The sequence below is a fragment of the Leptodactylus fuscus genome, chromosome 5, assembly GCF_031893055.1.
Source record: "Leptodactylus fuscus isolate aLepFus1 chromosome 5, aLepFus1.hap2, whole genome shotgun sequence".
In the NCBI taxonomy this organism is placed as follows: domain Eukaryota; kingdom Metazoa; phylum Chordata; class Amphibia; order Anura; family Leptodactylidae; genus Leptodactylus; species Leptodactylus fuscus.
In genome coordinates this window covers 88,765,870-88,783,420 of record NC_134269.1, presented here as the reverse complement: position 1 = coordinate 88,783,420, position 17,551 = coordinate 88,765,870, and the positions used below count along the sequence as shown (strand labels likewise).

At 41.1% G+C, this 17,551-nt stretch overlaps 1 protein-coding gene across 1 annotated transcript; it reads right to left on the bottom strand.

Moving 5' to 3' along the window:
• Positions 1-1,889: 1,889 nt before the first annotated feature.
• LOC142204895 (cathepsin K-like) lies at positions 1,890-15,471 on the bottom strand. Its single transcript, XM_075276221.1, has 8 exons — positions 15,467-15,471; positions 13,634-13,737; positions 10,387-10,529; positions 7,429-7,617; positions 5,985-6,167; positions 4,463-4,622; positions 3,451-3,568; positions 1,890-2,159 (listed from the first exon to the last, which is right to left on the bottom strand). Coding segments are annotated over exons 1-8 (1,002 nt in total). The 5' UTR covers positions 15,469-15,471; the 3' UTR covers positions 1,890-2,056.
• Between the last annotated feature and the right edge of the window lie 2,080 nt (positions 15,472-17,551).

Genomic DNA, 17,551 nt, shown 5'->3' with positions numbered 1-17,551 from the left:
TTCTGTGTATTGTATGTAACCCCCAAATGTAAAGCACCATGGAATTAATGGTGCTATATAAATAAATAAATAATAATAATAATAATAGTTTGTGTAATGACAGTAATCTCTATTACAAAATTGTCAGACCACTGCATAAGCAATGCTACCTCCAATTCCTCCCTTGCTACCTCTTGTGTCACCCCCTCTACTTCATAGATTGTAAGCTCTTGCGAGCAGGAACCTCAGTCCCATTGTATGAAGTGACTATCTCTTTGTAATGTATCTTTGTGTGTACTTGAAGTCTACAATTTGCTGTGGAATATGTTGGCGCTATATAAATAAAATGTATTATTATTATCCTGCTCCTGTGTTTTATACAGCAGACACCCAACATTAATGTACACGATCGGTGCCCACATGGATCGCAAGCATTAATCCCTCTGGCTCTCTCATGGGAGCCACCATTTTGCTGGGGATCACCGGCACCCAGAACAAGCTCTGCGGCCAGCAGCCCAGTGTCATCACAACCGGGAGCCTTGTGGAGGTTCCCAGGCCTGTCTTTCATTCTGTTCTATTGCAAGCTACTCTATGTAGCCTGCAATAGAAGAGATGGATTTATGCCATACATTGCAATGCATTAGCATTGTAATGCCTTGTATTGGTGATCAGACCCCCTGGCTTTCAAGACCCTTAGGGGGTCTAATAAATGCAAAACAAAAACGCCCGCTTTATAAATCTATAAAAATATTTTTCCCATATGGTAAACACCATAGCGGGAAAAGAAAAATCAAAAGTGCCAAACTGTCGTTTTTTCACTTTTTTGCATCTATTAAAAATTTGCATAATAAGTGATCAAGGCAATTCCTCAAAAAGGTATAACTAAAAAGTACACCTGGTGCCGCAAAAAGACGCCCTGTGCATCCCCGTACACAGAAGTATAAAGAAGTTATGGGTGTCAGAATAAGGCGGCTTTTAGAAAAAAAAAAAAGTTAGCACAGTTTTGGATTTTTGTTAACCACTTCCGGACCGCCCATAGACTTATATGTCCAGGAAGTGGTTGCCTTGATCTGACAGGACGTGTCGGTACGTCCTGCCAGAACACAGCAGCTGAACGAGATCGTGCAGCTTGCTGTTACTGGGAGCCGGCTGAAACTTCAGCCAGAGCTCCCAGAGAGAAGACAGGGAAAGTTTATTCCCATCCCTACCTTCTCGAACGCTGTGTATACAGCGCTGTACAGTGCTGTATACACAGCTATGGGCACCGCCATGATGCGGCCGCCCTCTGACCCAGCGGTCACGTGATCCGCTGGGCTCAGTGTCATGTAAGAGGTGCTGGGTCCTACAGGACCCAGATCTGCTCTGTATACTATGTATTCAAGGTGCAAGAGGCTGGATTCCTCCTGCAACTGAGGCTAAATGTACCAGCCCCAGTTATAGGGGAAATCAGCCTCCTTGACAAAGAAAAAAGTGATGGCTGTAAGCCATAATCATCAACATTACCAGAAATAAAAACTTGAAAAAGTTAATTCTGAAGGGGCCACACGGTGGCTCAGTGGTTAGCACTGCAGCCCTGCAGCACTGGGTCCTGGTGTTCAAATCCCACCAAGGGCAAAAAACCATCTGCAAGGAGTTTGTATGTTCTCCCCGTGTTTGCATGGATTTCCATCCCATATTCCCAAAAAAAGACATACTGATAGGGAAAAATGTACATTGTGAGCTCTATGTGGGGCTCACAATCTACATTTAAAAAAAAAAAAAAAAAAAAGTTAATTCTGTTTGTAATGGCTCAATATAATATATGGATTTCACTTTTTCAATTGAATTACTAAAAAAAATATAACCTTTTGATAATATTCTAATTTAATGAGATGCCCTAGTATTTATAATGAAGTAGTCATTTGCTTATGCATCTTATCTTTATTCATCATAACCAACAAATATACAAATACCAATGTAAAATGTAGCTAAATATTGCTAAGCTTTACAACAGATTCTATTACAGGCAGCGTAGCAATGGTTGCAAATATTTTATTTGTGACATGTATATCAGATGGATTCTTCAGACACTAAAGAATCAGTGTGCCAAGTCCACAGAGGAAGCATGGCCTCCAATGCCACACTGGTTTATATTACGCTTCATCTTCACGTAACCGTTATCACCCCAGTTCTCACCCCAACTGTGTGAAAAGATACAGAGAAAGAAATTTTCACAATTAGACAAGCAAACCAATTCATAAACCCTTATATTATTACACTACCAAACAAAATGATGCTAAAATGGTCTTGGTAAATGAGCTAAGAAGATGGCAATTAACACACAACAGCAAACAACATAAGGCTTGGTTCACACATCAGTATGCCATCCGTCCGTTTGAATTCAGTTTGAGACTAAAAACGGACTGATGCACATACTGATTGTATACTGACACCTTTTTATGCTGATAGCAAACGCTGTCCATCCCCTAGAGGACAGATAAGGCCCGGTTCACACATGCTGATGTGTTCCGTCCGGAAGGAGTCCGCATGAGGACCCCTACGGACGGAACACAAGCGCAACTGCAAGTGCTGTGCAGTTCAAGCGCATGGGCCCCATAGACTATAATGGCGTCCGTGGGCTTGCTGAGCATTGCCCGCACGAACGATTCGTGCGGGCAGTGCGCGGCAAGCCTACGGACTCCATTATAGTCTATGGGGCCCGTGCGCTTGAACTTCAAAACGCTTGCAGTTGCACTTGTATTCCATCCGGGAGGGTCCTCATGTGGACTCCTTCCGGACGGAACACATCAGCATGTGTGAACCAACCCTAAGGGGATTAAAAGTAGCAATTGTTTAACAGAGTAGAGATAAGGACATATAATAAGGACATAGGTGGGTTATACTGGGCAATTGCCAAGGCCTCTGCCCCCACCAGCTTGATAACTTGAATCTTTTGTGCTTCATAGCTGTACCGGCGAGCTGTGCATAACAATAGGGCGAGCTTTCATTTATAAGGGAGGAACTATTTCTAAAAGGCCTGTAATAAGGGGAGGAAATTATAAGGGGGCTATTATAACGGATAAATTTTATTTAAAAAGGAAACTTTATAAGGGGGAATTGTTAATAAAGCTATTATTTCGTCTTTATAAGGGGTATTATTATTAAAGGGGCTATTGTTTATAAGAGGGGTAATACTGATAATGTGGACTATCAATTATAAGGGGAACTATTATTTGTGAGAGGGCTATTATTAATAAGGGAGGACTATTTATAAAGGAGCACTATTATTTATAATAGGGAACTATTACTGATATGGGGCATTAGCAAGGACTATTGTTTATAAGGAGGCACCATGATAACTGCTGATGCAGTTCAAAAATCTATTAGGTGGTTCAAACGTGGTCATTTGAATTGTGTGAGTACGGAGGGGGTTTACTATTTTGGTAGCAGAAACATTGCTTTACTCTGTATGGCCAACATGAAATTGCTTACCTGTTCCTTACTATCCAGTAATCTATATCCTCATCAGACTCATCATCATGTTCTGTACCATATCCCACAATAATGACGGCATGGTTTTGATTTGTAGTACATTTGCCATCAAATATACCTGAAATAATGATATATATTATATTCTGTTTCATATTCTTAATAAGAATTTCTTATATTTATTGAATGCAAGATTTAATAAAACACACATTTCAAGAGACTTACAGAGGTGCTATAGTACTAACTTCCACCCTGCAAACCCTGCAACCTTAAAGGGATCCTATCACTCAGATATGATTTTTTTCTAAGTACCACGTCGGAATAGCCTTAAGAAAGGCTATTCGCCTCCTACCTTTTGTCGTCTTCTCCGCGCCGCCGTTCGCCTACGATCCCAGTTCTTGTCGGTATGCTAATGAGCTCTCTCGCAGGACTAGGGGCGGGCCCCGGGCTCAGACAGCACTGGGGGTGTCCCCAATGTCCCCAACTCTCTCCAGCGTCGCCTCCTCTTCTTCAGCAGCGTCATCTTCAGCCTCTTCTTCCGGCAGTGGCTTGTAACTTCTAAGGCCTCAGGCCTTGGGCAGAGCAGTCTGCGCATGCCCACAGGCCACGAGAAAATGGCCTTCTTGCACAGTATTGGAAGCGGCCATTTTCTTGTGGCCAGTGGGCATGCGGAGTCGGCTTGCCCTAGGCCCGATGCCTTGAAGTTAGAAGCCAAAAAAAGACGTGGTGAAGATCTCGTTCCAGAAGAAGATGGAGGCGGTGCTGGAGAGTTCTCTGGCAGCATTGGGGACTGTGCTATTTGAACGCTGGGGCCCGCCCCCAGTGCTGCGAGAGAACTCATTTACATACCCACAAAAAACGGATTTTCAAGCGAACTGTGGCGCGGAGAAGACAGCGAAAGGTAGGAGAAGAATAGCCTTTCTTAAGGCTATTCCGACAAGTTAATGAGAAAAAATTGTGATTGAATGATAGGATCCCTATAATATAGTTGAAGTTGACTTTTATCAGAGCTTACCATTACAATACATCTTAAAGTCATCACTTGCATCAATTCCAACTGCTATTGGTCCACCAAATGCCAGAGATCTTGCCATATTGTCTTCTCCAGGCAACAGGTAATATTTGGTCACATTAAGTTTTTCTGAATTGTCAGGCTTGTATAAACAATTGAGTTGCTGGATGATAAAAAAAAGAGAGAATGGAATAAAGAGTCATTCAATGTAACACACTGTATTATTAGCCTACACAGCACCCTATGAGACCAGTGGAGACAGAGAGAATTAGCTTAGGCCCTATTCACATCTGGCTTCAGGTTTCCGTTCAGGGAGTCCACTTGGGGATCCCCCGAACGGAAAGCTATATGCATAAAAAAGCAATTACCTAAGGAAACCCGCTGACCCCATAGACTACAATGAAGTCTGTGTGGTTTACACTCAGTTTCCACAAGAAACATGCAGAGAAAAAAGTGCTGCTTGTGGACTCCCCGAACGGAACGCAGATGTGAACCGGGCCTCAGACTGTGACCATTCATCTTTCCAATAAAAGGTGTAAGTCTGTCCTTTTCTACAGACATTGCCATGTTAGCAAAAGAAGAGAGTAACAAGCCATAACGGCAGATTAGAAAGTTGAGTGACTTGGGGATAGGCTATTGTCAGTTGGCCACTTTCAGTTTTTGCCTTTTTTGGGGGGGATTGTGTATATATAACTTTATATACTCATCTTTCAGCATTTCTGTCATTGGATTGTTTGTTATTTGGGATTGGAAAGCTAATACTAGCATGTAACAAAACATGAGTTACATTCAGACTTTGACATGGCATCATTTATATTCTAGAAACTACAATTACGTAAAGCATAAATGCCTAACCAATGTATTAAAAGGATCCTATCATTAAAACTCTTTTTTTTCTGGGTACCACGTTGGAACAGCTTTAAGAAAGGCTATTCGTTTCCTACCTTAAGATGTCTTCTCTGGGTCACTGTTCGGTATATAATCCGGTTTTCGTCGGTATGCAAATGAGTTCTCTCACAGTACTGGGGGCAGTCCTCAGCACTCAAACAGCACTGGGGGCGTCCCCAATGCTGCGAGAGAACTCTCCAGCGCTACCTCCATCTTCTTCAGGAACGGGTCTTCTTTGCGTCTTTTTCCGACGGTGGCTTTAAACTTCTAGGCCTGAGGCAGCCGACTGCACATGCCTGCCGGCCACAAGTAATTGACTGCCCCCAGTACTACGAGAGAATTCATTTGCATACCGACGAATATTGGATTATATACCGAACGGCGACCTGAGAAGAATCTAAACGTTGGAGACGAATAGCCTTTCTTAAGGCTATTCTGATGTGGTACCCAGAAAAAAAAGAGTTTTAATGATAGGATCCCTTTAAACCAGATGAAAAAATAACTAAATAAACAAATACACAAATTAAACATATCATATTCTCCTTCATTTGATATCCTGGGGAGGTTCATGATTGATAACATTCCCATTGATATTTTCCATTAAGAATGTAAAAAGTATTTAGAAAAAAAAACTTACCTTCTCTGAATATTCATAATCTTTGGCTTTCATGAGGCCATGTCGTGAAACATAGGCCATTGCATATTCGGGGAGTCCTCCACAGCAGCCTTGATCTACACCATCACAGTCTACAAGCTGCTGCTCACTGAATTCCACCAGCTCTTTGGTCTTGATACAATGATGTGATTCGAATACACCCACCTTAAACACACAATATAACATCATAATAGAGGTTTTATTTTTCTGAAAACCTACATAGGGATCTATACATTTATTGGACATTTGTGTCAGTTGTTTTGGAAGTGCTATTTATGTTGTCAATGCCTGTATTAAGAAAGCAGTATATGCAGATAGACGAATACTACAGCAAGGGTATATGCAAAAGTCTGTCATATATATATATATATATATATATATATATATATATATATATATATATATATATATATATATGTGCAGGCACATACATACCAATCAAAGCACATGCACCATATAGTATATGTAGCTACTGTTGCCATTGTGTGCATATAATAGAGTTTTCCTTTGTGGAACTTCTGCCCCTATTATACTTATATGGAAAATGGCAGCATTTCCGCAGGTATAATTGATATGCTCTGATTTTCAAAAACATGAGCGTTTTTAAAATTGCAGCTTTTTTGCTGCAGATTTTTTTCTGCAATGTGTGGATGGGATCAACCAGGTACTGTAAAATGCAGCCTTTTAGCCATGGTGTTTCCACTGTGGCCAAAACTACGTTTTTTCACAATGTGGGGATCCGGACTTAAAGTCAATCGGTAAAATAAATGTTATTCATTTTTTTTGTCTTTTGTGTATTGTATGTACCAAAATTGGGGATAAGGATTTAACACATAACTATTATTAGGGATTGCTTATTTCCTTTTCAACATATATCCTCGGGGTCAAGGGTGAGCTTTGTAGATTAAAGAAGTAGTACAGTCAAAAATAAATAAATAAATAACTAGAGATGAAAAAAAATCAAAGAATCATACTCGCCTGTCCCCAGTGCTCTGGAGTCTTCACAGCAAGTCTGGTCCTTCTCTTAGGCTGTCTTCTCAAAGTGAGACTGCTCGCTGGCTGTGATGTTCGGGATTCCTTTTGCTGAAGCTGCTGATTGACCTCAGCAATCACTTGACCACTGAGTCCAATCAGCGACTTCAGAAAGCGACCCTGGGACATCGCAGGTAGTGACGTCACATGCCCATTGCTGAGGCCACAAATTGGCTTCAGCAGTCATGAGCGGCGTGAACAGCTGCCAGAAGACAACAATGGACCAGCAGGACTGGATCGCATTGGGAAGCATCGGGGAAAGGTGAGTATGATTTTATAAAAAAATTTCACTTTCCTCGGCCTATTACAAATATAATTTTTTTGCCTGGACAGCCCCTTTAATATTTAATGTTATGCCCTTCTATTTTGAGAGTACATTATGAAATTTTCTTACAGTAGCAAATGCCCAGCAGGATCCACATAACCCTTGATTTTTTACGGGGGTCACACATCCTGAATCCCTCCAGTCTATTGACTTTGGTATGTTGGGAGTTGTAATGTAATCCTGAGCAGGAACATAGTTCTGGGATGTTGACTTTTTATTTGAAAGAAAGCATTTCTTGGAGGCACGTTCCTCTGGTGTCTGAAATGGTAAAAACAAAATAAGTGATATGCACTAAAGTAAAACTATTCCATATCTAGTAACAACAGCAAGCAGTTCTATTCTAACCTGTGGATTTCAAACCCATCTATGGCAGTTCATCTGGATGTAAAGTGACATGTACTGTACATGATTATGTCGCTATCTAAAGTGCTTCAGTAAACTCTAAATTGTCTTCACAGTAAAATTTTCTTTTAATCTTTAGTCCTTTAGTACATAGTATACTACTGTCTAATAACTGGTGAATACTCAGGGCAATGTGGTGGCTCAGTGGATAGCACTGCAGCGTTGGAGTCTTGGGTTTGAATCTTGCCAGGAGCAACATCTGCACGTAGTGAGCTGCAGCCAAAAAGTTCAACGGAAATACTGCTGGTCTAATTGTATAACGGTTTATGAAATCATAGTGTAACGTCTCTGCCTGTCTGCCTGTTCGGGTCTCTGCGCCACCCTCCACTTGCATGCTTGGAGTTTTTCATGACACTGTGTGAACACTGGTCTATTATCTATCCTCTGTGATTGAATTTCCACCACACCCTTCTCCTGCACCTTGATTTCCCCTGCCCCTCTAAGGGCCCGTTCATACGGAGTAAACGAGTGTGTATTTTGGCAAAATACACGTGTAAAAATAAGACTCTCATTGACTTCAATGACATTTTATGCTGGGTTCACACCAGCGTTCGGTACTCCGTTCTCAGGTTTCCGTCTTCTGCATGCAGAAGACAGAAACCTGTCATGCCGAGTCCGGCCGTGAGCGCCGGTGAGCGTTTTATGCTCTCTGTGGCAAAACCGTTTTTTTTAAACTGGACACAGAGTACTGTATGTCCGACTCTGTGTCCGGTTTAAAAAAAACGGTTTTGCCGTGGAGAGCATAAAACGTTCACCGGCACTCACGGCCGGACACTTTTCAAACCCATTCATGAATGGGTTTGAGAGATGCCTGCAGGTTTCCGTCGCCTGCCCTGTTTTGTGCAAGAAACGGAAACCTGCAGAAAGGACTCCCGGGCGCAGATGTGAACGAGCCCTTACACGTGTATTTTGACATGTATTTTGACGTGTTTTTTTTTTTTACACGTGTAAAAAAAATGTCATTGAAGTTAATGGTATTTTGAAGTCAGTGTATTTTTTACACGTGTATTTTGCCAAAATACACGCACGTTTGCTCCGTGTGAACAGGCCTTAATGGTTATTTCCAGCCTTGCCTTTGTGATTGACAGCCTGTCTGCAAATCAAGTGTAGGGCGGGTCCTGGGCTTTCCATATACATGCCATCAGCCCACACAGGCTTGCAGGCTATTGTGACTCTGTCCTTAGACTTTGTCCTGGTGACGTCAGGGCTAGGCGGTACGGAACGCCCCCCATCTCACAGTACAGTGCTATAGACGCTGCTGTGAGGAAGTGTGTTCCAGACTGACTGTCAGAAACGCCATTCTGACAGTGAAGAGCTACGGTATCCGCACCGATAGCTCTTCCCCGGGGACACAGAAAGGGAAAGCCGATAGTGCGCTGAATTCAGGATACTGTCTGCTTTTTAGTGGTGTATTACACCGTAAGTGTCCCAAATGGTGAAAGGTCCTCTTTAACATAAATTAAGAAGTCATGGTGGGTGTTGAGCAACTTTAGCCCTATCAGCGCTGTGTGCTTATAATCACACTTCTTGGGCATGATTTATATCACCCTCATGATGTCAGAGAGTGAGGGACTGTGAAGGAGCTGTCAGTCACACCCGGGAGGAGTGATTAGCAAGCGGATGGCGTGGCTAGCATGGTATCCACGTCCACCAAGACTACTTAAATTACTTTCCATATGACTTTTTATGCTTTCAAACATTTATATCTTCACTTTATTGAAACGAAAGATTACCAAGGGCTGCCAATGGAAAGGTGATTACTTGATCTAGAGATCAAGAAAACTGGAAGTGCTACACTGTGGGGTCTCCTCAGACACCAGAGTACAATAAGTGGAAGCTCAGGAGAGGTGAGTAAAAACAACAAACAATTATATGCTCCTTGCCTCACCTCTCCTGGGAATCCTCACGGCATCTGGTGGTACCCAGTGTTCTCTTCAGACCGCTTTCAGCCACTGGATGATGTTACGCACCCTAGGGTCACCGCTTAGGCCTGCAATTGATTTCCAGCGGTCACCTAGGATATACCGATGTCATGAGCCACTAAGGCTCAATCATTGGCCTCAGTAGTGACCCCAGCACATATAATGTCAGTCAGAGGCCTAAAGAGGGCACTGGAGATTGCCAGATGCCACAAGGATGCCTTGGAGAGGTGAGGCAAAGTGAGTATAATGGTTTATTTTTGATCACCTCCCAATGGCCTCTACTTATTATACTCTTGAATCTGAGGAGACCCCAATGTGTAATAGTATTTTGTAAGTGACAAATTATAAAAGATTTGAGTTTGGGTCAAGTCTGAAACTTTCATGGAATTTGGTCAAATCCAGTTTGATCTTAATCAGTTCAATCATCTCTAACCTGATCCTGCAGATAATGGGAACAGCTTATAGGAAAGAAACCACCACCCTGGTTTAAGGAACACCCGGCAGACTTGACATCATGCCACATGAGTAATTCAAAATTTTTTTCCTCTGTTATTCTCCTTCTATGAACATCAATATGGTATGTTTAAATTGTGCTTCACAACACAATATATATATAATATACAAATTATCTGGTGCTGTCAGGGGTTTGTGGAAGTGTCTGGGGGTGCTGTCAAATTCCAATTGAGCTAAATTTGTAACTTACCATATCTGCAAACTTATTCATGGCCATTCTGTATTTGGATAGTCCCTGGTCAGCTAGTTGATTGTGTTTCTGCACTTTATCCCAAGTTGCCTCCCAGACTTTCCTCCGATAAATCTCATCCCGGACATCACTATACTCCTTTTCTGTATTAAAATTATAATATATTATGAGTAGTTAGATCATCCTTTATTCTATGAGCTTTTGGATTACTACATACTGCACATTTCCATAAATAAAAACGACAGTAACACATGCTATTGTCCTGTCATTTTTGATGGACTCCCTGTTTATGTTGCTTATATTGATATTGAGGCACTTTGACTAATAAGGGAATATTATGCATTGGAAAAATATGGTATGTATTTTTACATGGAACCTGTGGAAGAGATTTAGTCCTAGTTTCAGCCTTGGGGAGCCTTCACACGGAGTATACGCTCCGCTCATTCTGAACGTAAAGCACGTTCAGAATGAGCGCGTAAAATCCAGCTCCCATTGACTTGAAAGGGTTCCGGCATACGAGCGCTCCCCATTGAAACCAATGGGAGTCTTTTTTTCCCTATTGCTTTCAATGTATTACGCGCGTATCACATTGAAAGCAATAGGGAAAAAAGCCTCCCATTGATTTCAATGGGGAGCGCTCGTATGCCGGAACCCTTTCAAGTCAATGGGAGCTGGATTTTACGCGCTCATTCTGAATGTGTTTTACGTTCAGAATGAGCGGAGCGTATACTCCGTGTGAAGGCTCCCTTGGTTTGTACACTGTTCCTGCTGTGGGGTGGTATCAGATAATCTCGATAATCTGTGTGTAGCCACCCGCCCATGATTTAAATGTAATTTCCAATGCTGAAACTACGGCAGAATAAAACAAGACATTCCTTTTTTCATGCTGGAAAAACATACATTGCTGACTCTCATTAAATCAATGGCTGGCAGATTTCAGGGATTGTTCATGCTGATTCTGACATGTTCTGAAAAAGTGTGAACATACCCTAAGATAGTACAAATACTGTATATACTATTGAATACAAAAGCACACTTACAGGCCCCTTACTTCTTTACACAGCCATACACATTAGACTGATGATGGGATAGAATGTACGAAGAAACACAACATCGATTCAGGTGGCAGTTTAGTTAGTTGGGTCTTGGTTATGGACAATTGTTTGGACAAAGCCATTACCAGCCAAAACAACTGCAATCTGACTTTTTGACCAGCGAAAATCGTTGGCGCAGTTGTTAGCAGATTGCAGTGTTGAGGTTCTGGGTTTGAATCCGACCAAGGGTAACATCAGCATGGAGTTTGTATGTTCTGCTTGGGTTTCCTTCCTCATGCCAAATGTACAAATTGGTAAATTGGCTTCCTTTAAAATAACGGACCCTTGTGGGCGTTGGTCATTGTCATCTAATTTGTATGGCATGCTTTACTGCCATGTTGGTGAACCTATGGCACGTGTGGGAGATTAGGCACTCAGATCCCTCTCTGCTGGCACATGCATAATCACCCGGATCGCTCCCTAACATTGAATGTAATACAGGATTCCCTGTTAGTGAATGATTGTCTCTATCAGCTGTATGTGCAAATGCACATACAGCCAAAAGCTGTCAGTGTAGGTCACTGAACTACGGCTTACACTGACTGCAGAATGTGAACTCTGCCCCGACGCAGGCGTGATTATGTAACTCATCAATGCCTGCAATCAAAAGAAGGAGGATACATGCCTGCTCTTCATGGGACTTCATGGGGAGGGGGGCCGACTGTGGAGCATATAACACTGTATGTAGAGGGGGCTACTGTGAAGCATATAATATTGTGTGGGGGAGCCTACTGTGGAGCATATAAAACTGTGAGGGGGGTTACTGTGGAACATATAATACTGTGTGTGGGAACTATTATAGAACATATAATACTGTGTGTGGGGCTACTATAGAACATATAATACTGTGGGGAGGCTACTGTGTAGCATATAATACTATAGGGGGATTACTATGGGGGATTACTATGGAGCATATAATAGTGTGTGGGAGGCATATGGTGGAGCATATAATACTGTGTAGGGGGCCTACTGTGCAGCATACAATACTGTGGGGGAGCCCAAAGTGGTGCATATAATACTTTGTGGGAGCCACTGTGGAGCACAAGTTACTGTTGAGAATATAATACTGTGTGGGGTCCCAAAGTGAAGCATATAATACTCTGTGGGGGACCACTGTGGAGCATATAATACTGAGTGGAGGCTACTGTGGAGCATATAATACTGTGTAGGGGCCTCCATGGAGCGTATAATACTGATTGGGGACCACTGTGGAGCACATTGTACATCCTAGGGATGACTATGGAGCTGATTGTACAGCATGAAGGCAACTGTGAGGCAGTTGTAATGTGTGTGGGCCACTGTGGGGCACATTGTACTGCATGGGGGCCCCTTCACTATTTATATCACACAGTATCTGTTTTATAGCAGACATGATATTAGTACAGGCTGTAGTAACATTTAGTTCCGTCTCCTGCCTCTGTTTTGTGCAGGAAACGGAAACCTGCAGAACGGAGACCGGGCGCAGATGTGAACGAGCCCTTAAGGTTAAATCGCCGTGTTGGCACTTTGTGATAATGTAGTGGGTTTTGGGTTCCAGTTTGGGCACTCGGTCTCTAAAAGGTTCGCCATCACTGTTTTACCGTTTTACTCCAGAGAGCAGAAGCTGAAGATGATGGACACCCTCCCTGCTTTTGATACTTTAGGGATTCCCTTTGGGGCTGTGGTAGATCTGTAGGCCTCAGACAAAAACAGTAGATTTATTACCAACGACAATCCCAAATCTCAGACATTGCAGCAACATTTCACATCTTCAGAGCAAACAGAGGCTGCTGCTCATTGCTGTGATAATTCTATGTAAACCTTCTGCTTTGGGTTCTTTGCATGCAGAAGTCCTGCTAGTCATAAATCTGTTCATAATAAGGGAGAAAAGGCAAATTGCAACAGATGTATATTAACAGATTGCCTATATGGTGTATGAAAGCAGAGTCTATGAAGTTACCTGATGTGACAAACACTAACCAGCAGTCACTACCATAATATTCTGCCTGGCTTAAGCCCCCTTCCTATTTGCACCAGGGGCACTTGCCCACCCTAGTTACGCCCCTGCTGTGGTTCCACTGTGATAAATTTGACTCAGTTTCTGTCCTTCTGGACAACTGACCCATTCAACTTCCATATAATCTGATCCTTTGCATAAAAGAAAGATTTGATACCATGTTTGGTTTTCCATGCTTGCCATTCCTTGTCTAGAAGCTCTTCAGAAAGGACGCATGCGATGACCGCAGACAAGATCAGCACAAGTTTCTTCAGATGCATCCTAGTTTAAAGCATTTACAGAAAGTTAAGGCTTTAGAATAACAAATTCACTTTGGAATGAAATATAGTAATTTATATAATAGGAGGAAATAAAAAAATGGTTGTAATACAGAAATTCACAAAATCAGGTCTCTGCATTCACAACTTACAGAGGAAATGTCATTTCATGTTTTTCATCAATAGAAAATACAAGCCACTAAAAATATAGAAAAAAATGCCTCTTCCTACAGTTATCAGGCTCTTCCTCACATACCCAGAAAATTGGTTTCAGTATAAAAATGGCGGACACCTGACAGACTCCATTATAGTCTATGGGGTCTGTGAGTAATCTGTGTTTTAGCATTTTAGGACCCGAACAATGAAGACCTGTGTGCAGATGTGAATCTAGCATTAGCAGAGAGAGATCATGTTAAATCTACTATTTCTATAGAAATTGATGGAAGTAGAAGGAGAGGAAGAAAAACAGCTGGGAAGAGACATAGACATTGCTGCAGTCTCTAAAATGCTACTTTACACTATTTTCCTACTTCTTTCACTAGAGAAACAGCAGAAGCTTTCTGCAGATCAGATTTTCTTTCACACATTTTCAGTTCCTTCATATACTATGCTAATATATACATGCTGACCATCTTGGAAAAAGACTGTTTTTCAATGCACACATGTATAGTAGTCTCAGAGAGATTTCGCTGTAACTTTCTCTCCACTGGCATGTTGTATATAACCACTAGGGGGCATTGTCCATCAAAATAATCATGTGCAATATATTTTTATTTACCAGCTCATGGAGTAAAACTGTAAAATAAAGTAGAAGAACACTGGTACAAACTCAGCTGTTTCTGGGAATTATTTTATTTTTGAGCTGCTGTGTGTTTAAAATCTACGGCATAAATAGATGCTTAAGATCTCCGGATTCTACAGTTTTTTATGATAGTAATACAGTATACTACCTCCAATATAAAAACAGCATATTAAGTGTGCGTTTTTCTGCTTCACTGTCCTCATTCATACTGAGAATAATACAATAAATGTATCACTAGTAGACGGCTGTTTTACAGGATGACGTATATATATATGTATAGCCTGTTTTAGCAGTTGTGTTGTTGTGATATTTCTATACATTTAGATAAAATGAATTTATCATTCATATCATGATTACATCTGTCCTAGAATTATGTATTAATCTGTAGTCCTGGTTACAGGGATAAATTGTGATGACTCAAAAAACCTTATCTACTGTACATCTGCATAGCAGTTAGCGACTAAGTACATTCTAACTCGAGACCTTTTTTATCTGTTACTGAGCTGTTGTATTAAACATAGGATTCACAGGGAATTATGTGATGTTTGTATATATTAAGATATGATTTTTATCTTGTGTTTTGTTTTGTTTTTTTAAATAAAAAAATGGTTAACTACAAAGTGGGGTATCACAGTAGAGGTAATAATATAATAATATACAATAATATGCATAATAATACCCGAATATTTGTTCAGTTTCTGTTACAACTAGTAAAGAGCTACTGTACATGATTACAATTCATTCTATACAGTACTGTTATGTCATACCAGAGGAGCAGTGAGGTACCTGGCGCCACTCAGCATTTAGCCCTCTCCCCCTTGCCGAGCTATAAATCTGTCATATTTGAATTTTGCATTTTATCCCAGAATAAACATAAAAATACATAGCATGAAGACACAAAGTACTAATGCTGATTCATTGCAGTACTCACATGAATGATGTGATGAAAGTGGCAATTCAGTTTTTAGTAATTATATATACTAGCAGATTTTCCGTTTGATAATATTATCAATGTCACATGACAAATCAACTATTTGGTGCACTGATCAGTCTGATAACTGGTGACAGTTGAACAATAAGATAATTTACTTACATGGCTTAAACTCTCAGTGAAGATAAAAAAAACAAGATCTGTAATATGAAATTGAATAGATTTTATTTATGAGGTTAGAAAAATGTAAAGGGATGATATAGTTTAATTTATTTCATTTTATGGTAAGTTCACATCAGGTTTTTTCAGGTCGATTTTGAGGCAGAATCCACCAAAATAAGGGTGCATTCACACTGAGTATACGCTGACTGATTCTGAACGTAAAAAACCTTCAGAATCAGCGCGTACAAAGCAGATCCCATTCATTTCAATGGGAGCCGGCATACGTGCGCTCCCCATAGAAATGAATGGGCTGCTTTTTTCCCTATTGGTTTCAATGTGATCCGGATTCCACACCAAATTCAGTGCTGAAAAAAGCGCCTCCCATTGACTTCAATGGGTTCCTTTTTCTGCTAGCAGAATGGTGTCTCATTTTGAGGGTTTTCACTGTTTTCGCACCTTGGGGGCTCTGCAAATGGGCACGGTGCCTGAAAACTATCACAGCAAAATGTACCCACCAAAAAGTTTTCTGTCCCACCAGTTGCCCAGACAGTAATTTACATCCACATGTGGGACATTTCTGAAGTTAATAAAAAAAAGGCCTGACATATTGTGAGGTGCATTTTCTTCTTTAACCCCTTGTGGAAATACTAAAATTGGGGTGAAAGAAACATTTTATAGGAAAAAATGTCACTTTCCAGTTTCACAGCCCAATTCTGTGGAACATCTGAAAGGTTAAAGTACCCTTGATAATTTCTTTGAGGGGTCTAGTTTACAAAATGGGGTCACATTTTGTATTTCTACACTGTTTTGGCACTTTGGAGGCTCTGCAAATGGAACATGGTGTCTCAAATATATTCCAGCAACTTCTGGGGTGCAATTTCTCCCTTAATACATTATGAAGATGAAAAATTGGGGTTAAATTGACATTTTATTAGGAAAAAAGTAATTTTACATTTTCACATCTTAATGGTAAAAATTTCTGTGAAATGCCTGTAGGGTCAAAGTGTCCACTGTACCTCTTGTAAAATTACTTGAGGAGTCTAATTTCCAAAATGGGGTCAATTTGTGGGGGTGTCAACTGTTCTGGTACATCAGGTGAATTGCAAATACAACATTGGTGCTCCTTCCTTTCTTTACTCTACTATGTGTCCATACATCAGTTTACATCCACATATGCGATAATTTCATGCTCGGTAGAAACAAATTGTGGAATACATTTTCTCCTTTAGCCCCTTGTGAATGTGTAATTTCCAGGGTAAATGAATATATTAGTGACAGGAATGCTTCAGCCATCTTTTTTTGGTGCGGCCTTCTGGGGGAGCAGTATATCAACCAGGGACAGAAGTAGACTTGACAGGCTGATCAGAAGGGCCAGCTCTGTTCTGGGGAGTCCCCTGGACCCAGTACAGGTGGTGGGTGACACAAGGATACTGTCCGTGGTGAGCTTCATGCGGGAGAATAAATCTCACCCCATGTATGGGACCTTGATGGCACTCGGCAGTACTGTCAGTGACCGACTGCTTCACCCCAAGTGTGAGAAGGAGCGCTATCGGAGATCCTTCCTCCCAACCGCCGTCAGGCTACATAAGCTACATCAGACCAAGCTAAATGATCCTGAAGTCTTCTTTCTTTCTTTTCTTCCCTAGCTGCTATGGATTCATAGTATTTTCTCAGCTTATGTGTGTCTCCTTCTGTAATATATTACTTGTTATTATCCTGTATCTGTATTATCATGCTGCTGTAACACTGAAATTTCTCCATGGTGGGACTATTAAAGGACTATCTTATCTTATATTAGTGACAGAAATTGGAAAGTGTAAATTTAACCTCCATTTTAATTGCCTAAATGCTATTTTGAATTATTTCAGGAATCCATTTTTGAGAATGGGGTCATTAATAGGGGTTTCTATTACAGAGACCTTT

Coding starts and splice junctions, on each gene's coding strand:
- LOC142204895 (XM_075276221.1), bottom strand. Junction 7,618..10,386: donor TGAATAAGTTTGCAGATATG/GTAAGTTACAAA, acceptor TTACCATTTCAG/ACACCAGAGGAACGTGCCTC. Junction 4,623..5,984: donor ATTATGAATATTCAGAGAAG/GTAAGTTTTTTT, acceptor TTTATCATCCAG/CAACTCAATTGTTTATACAA.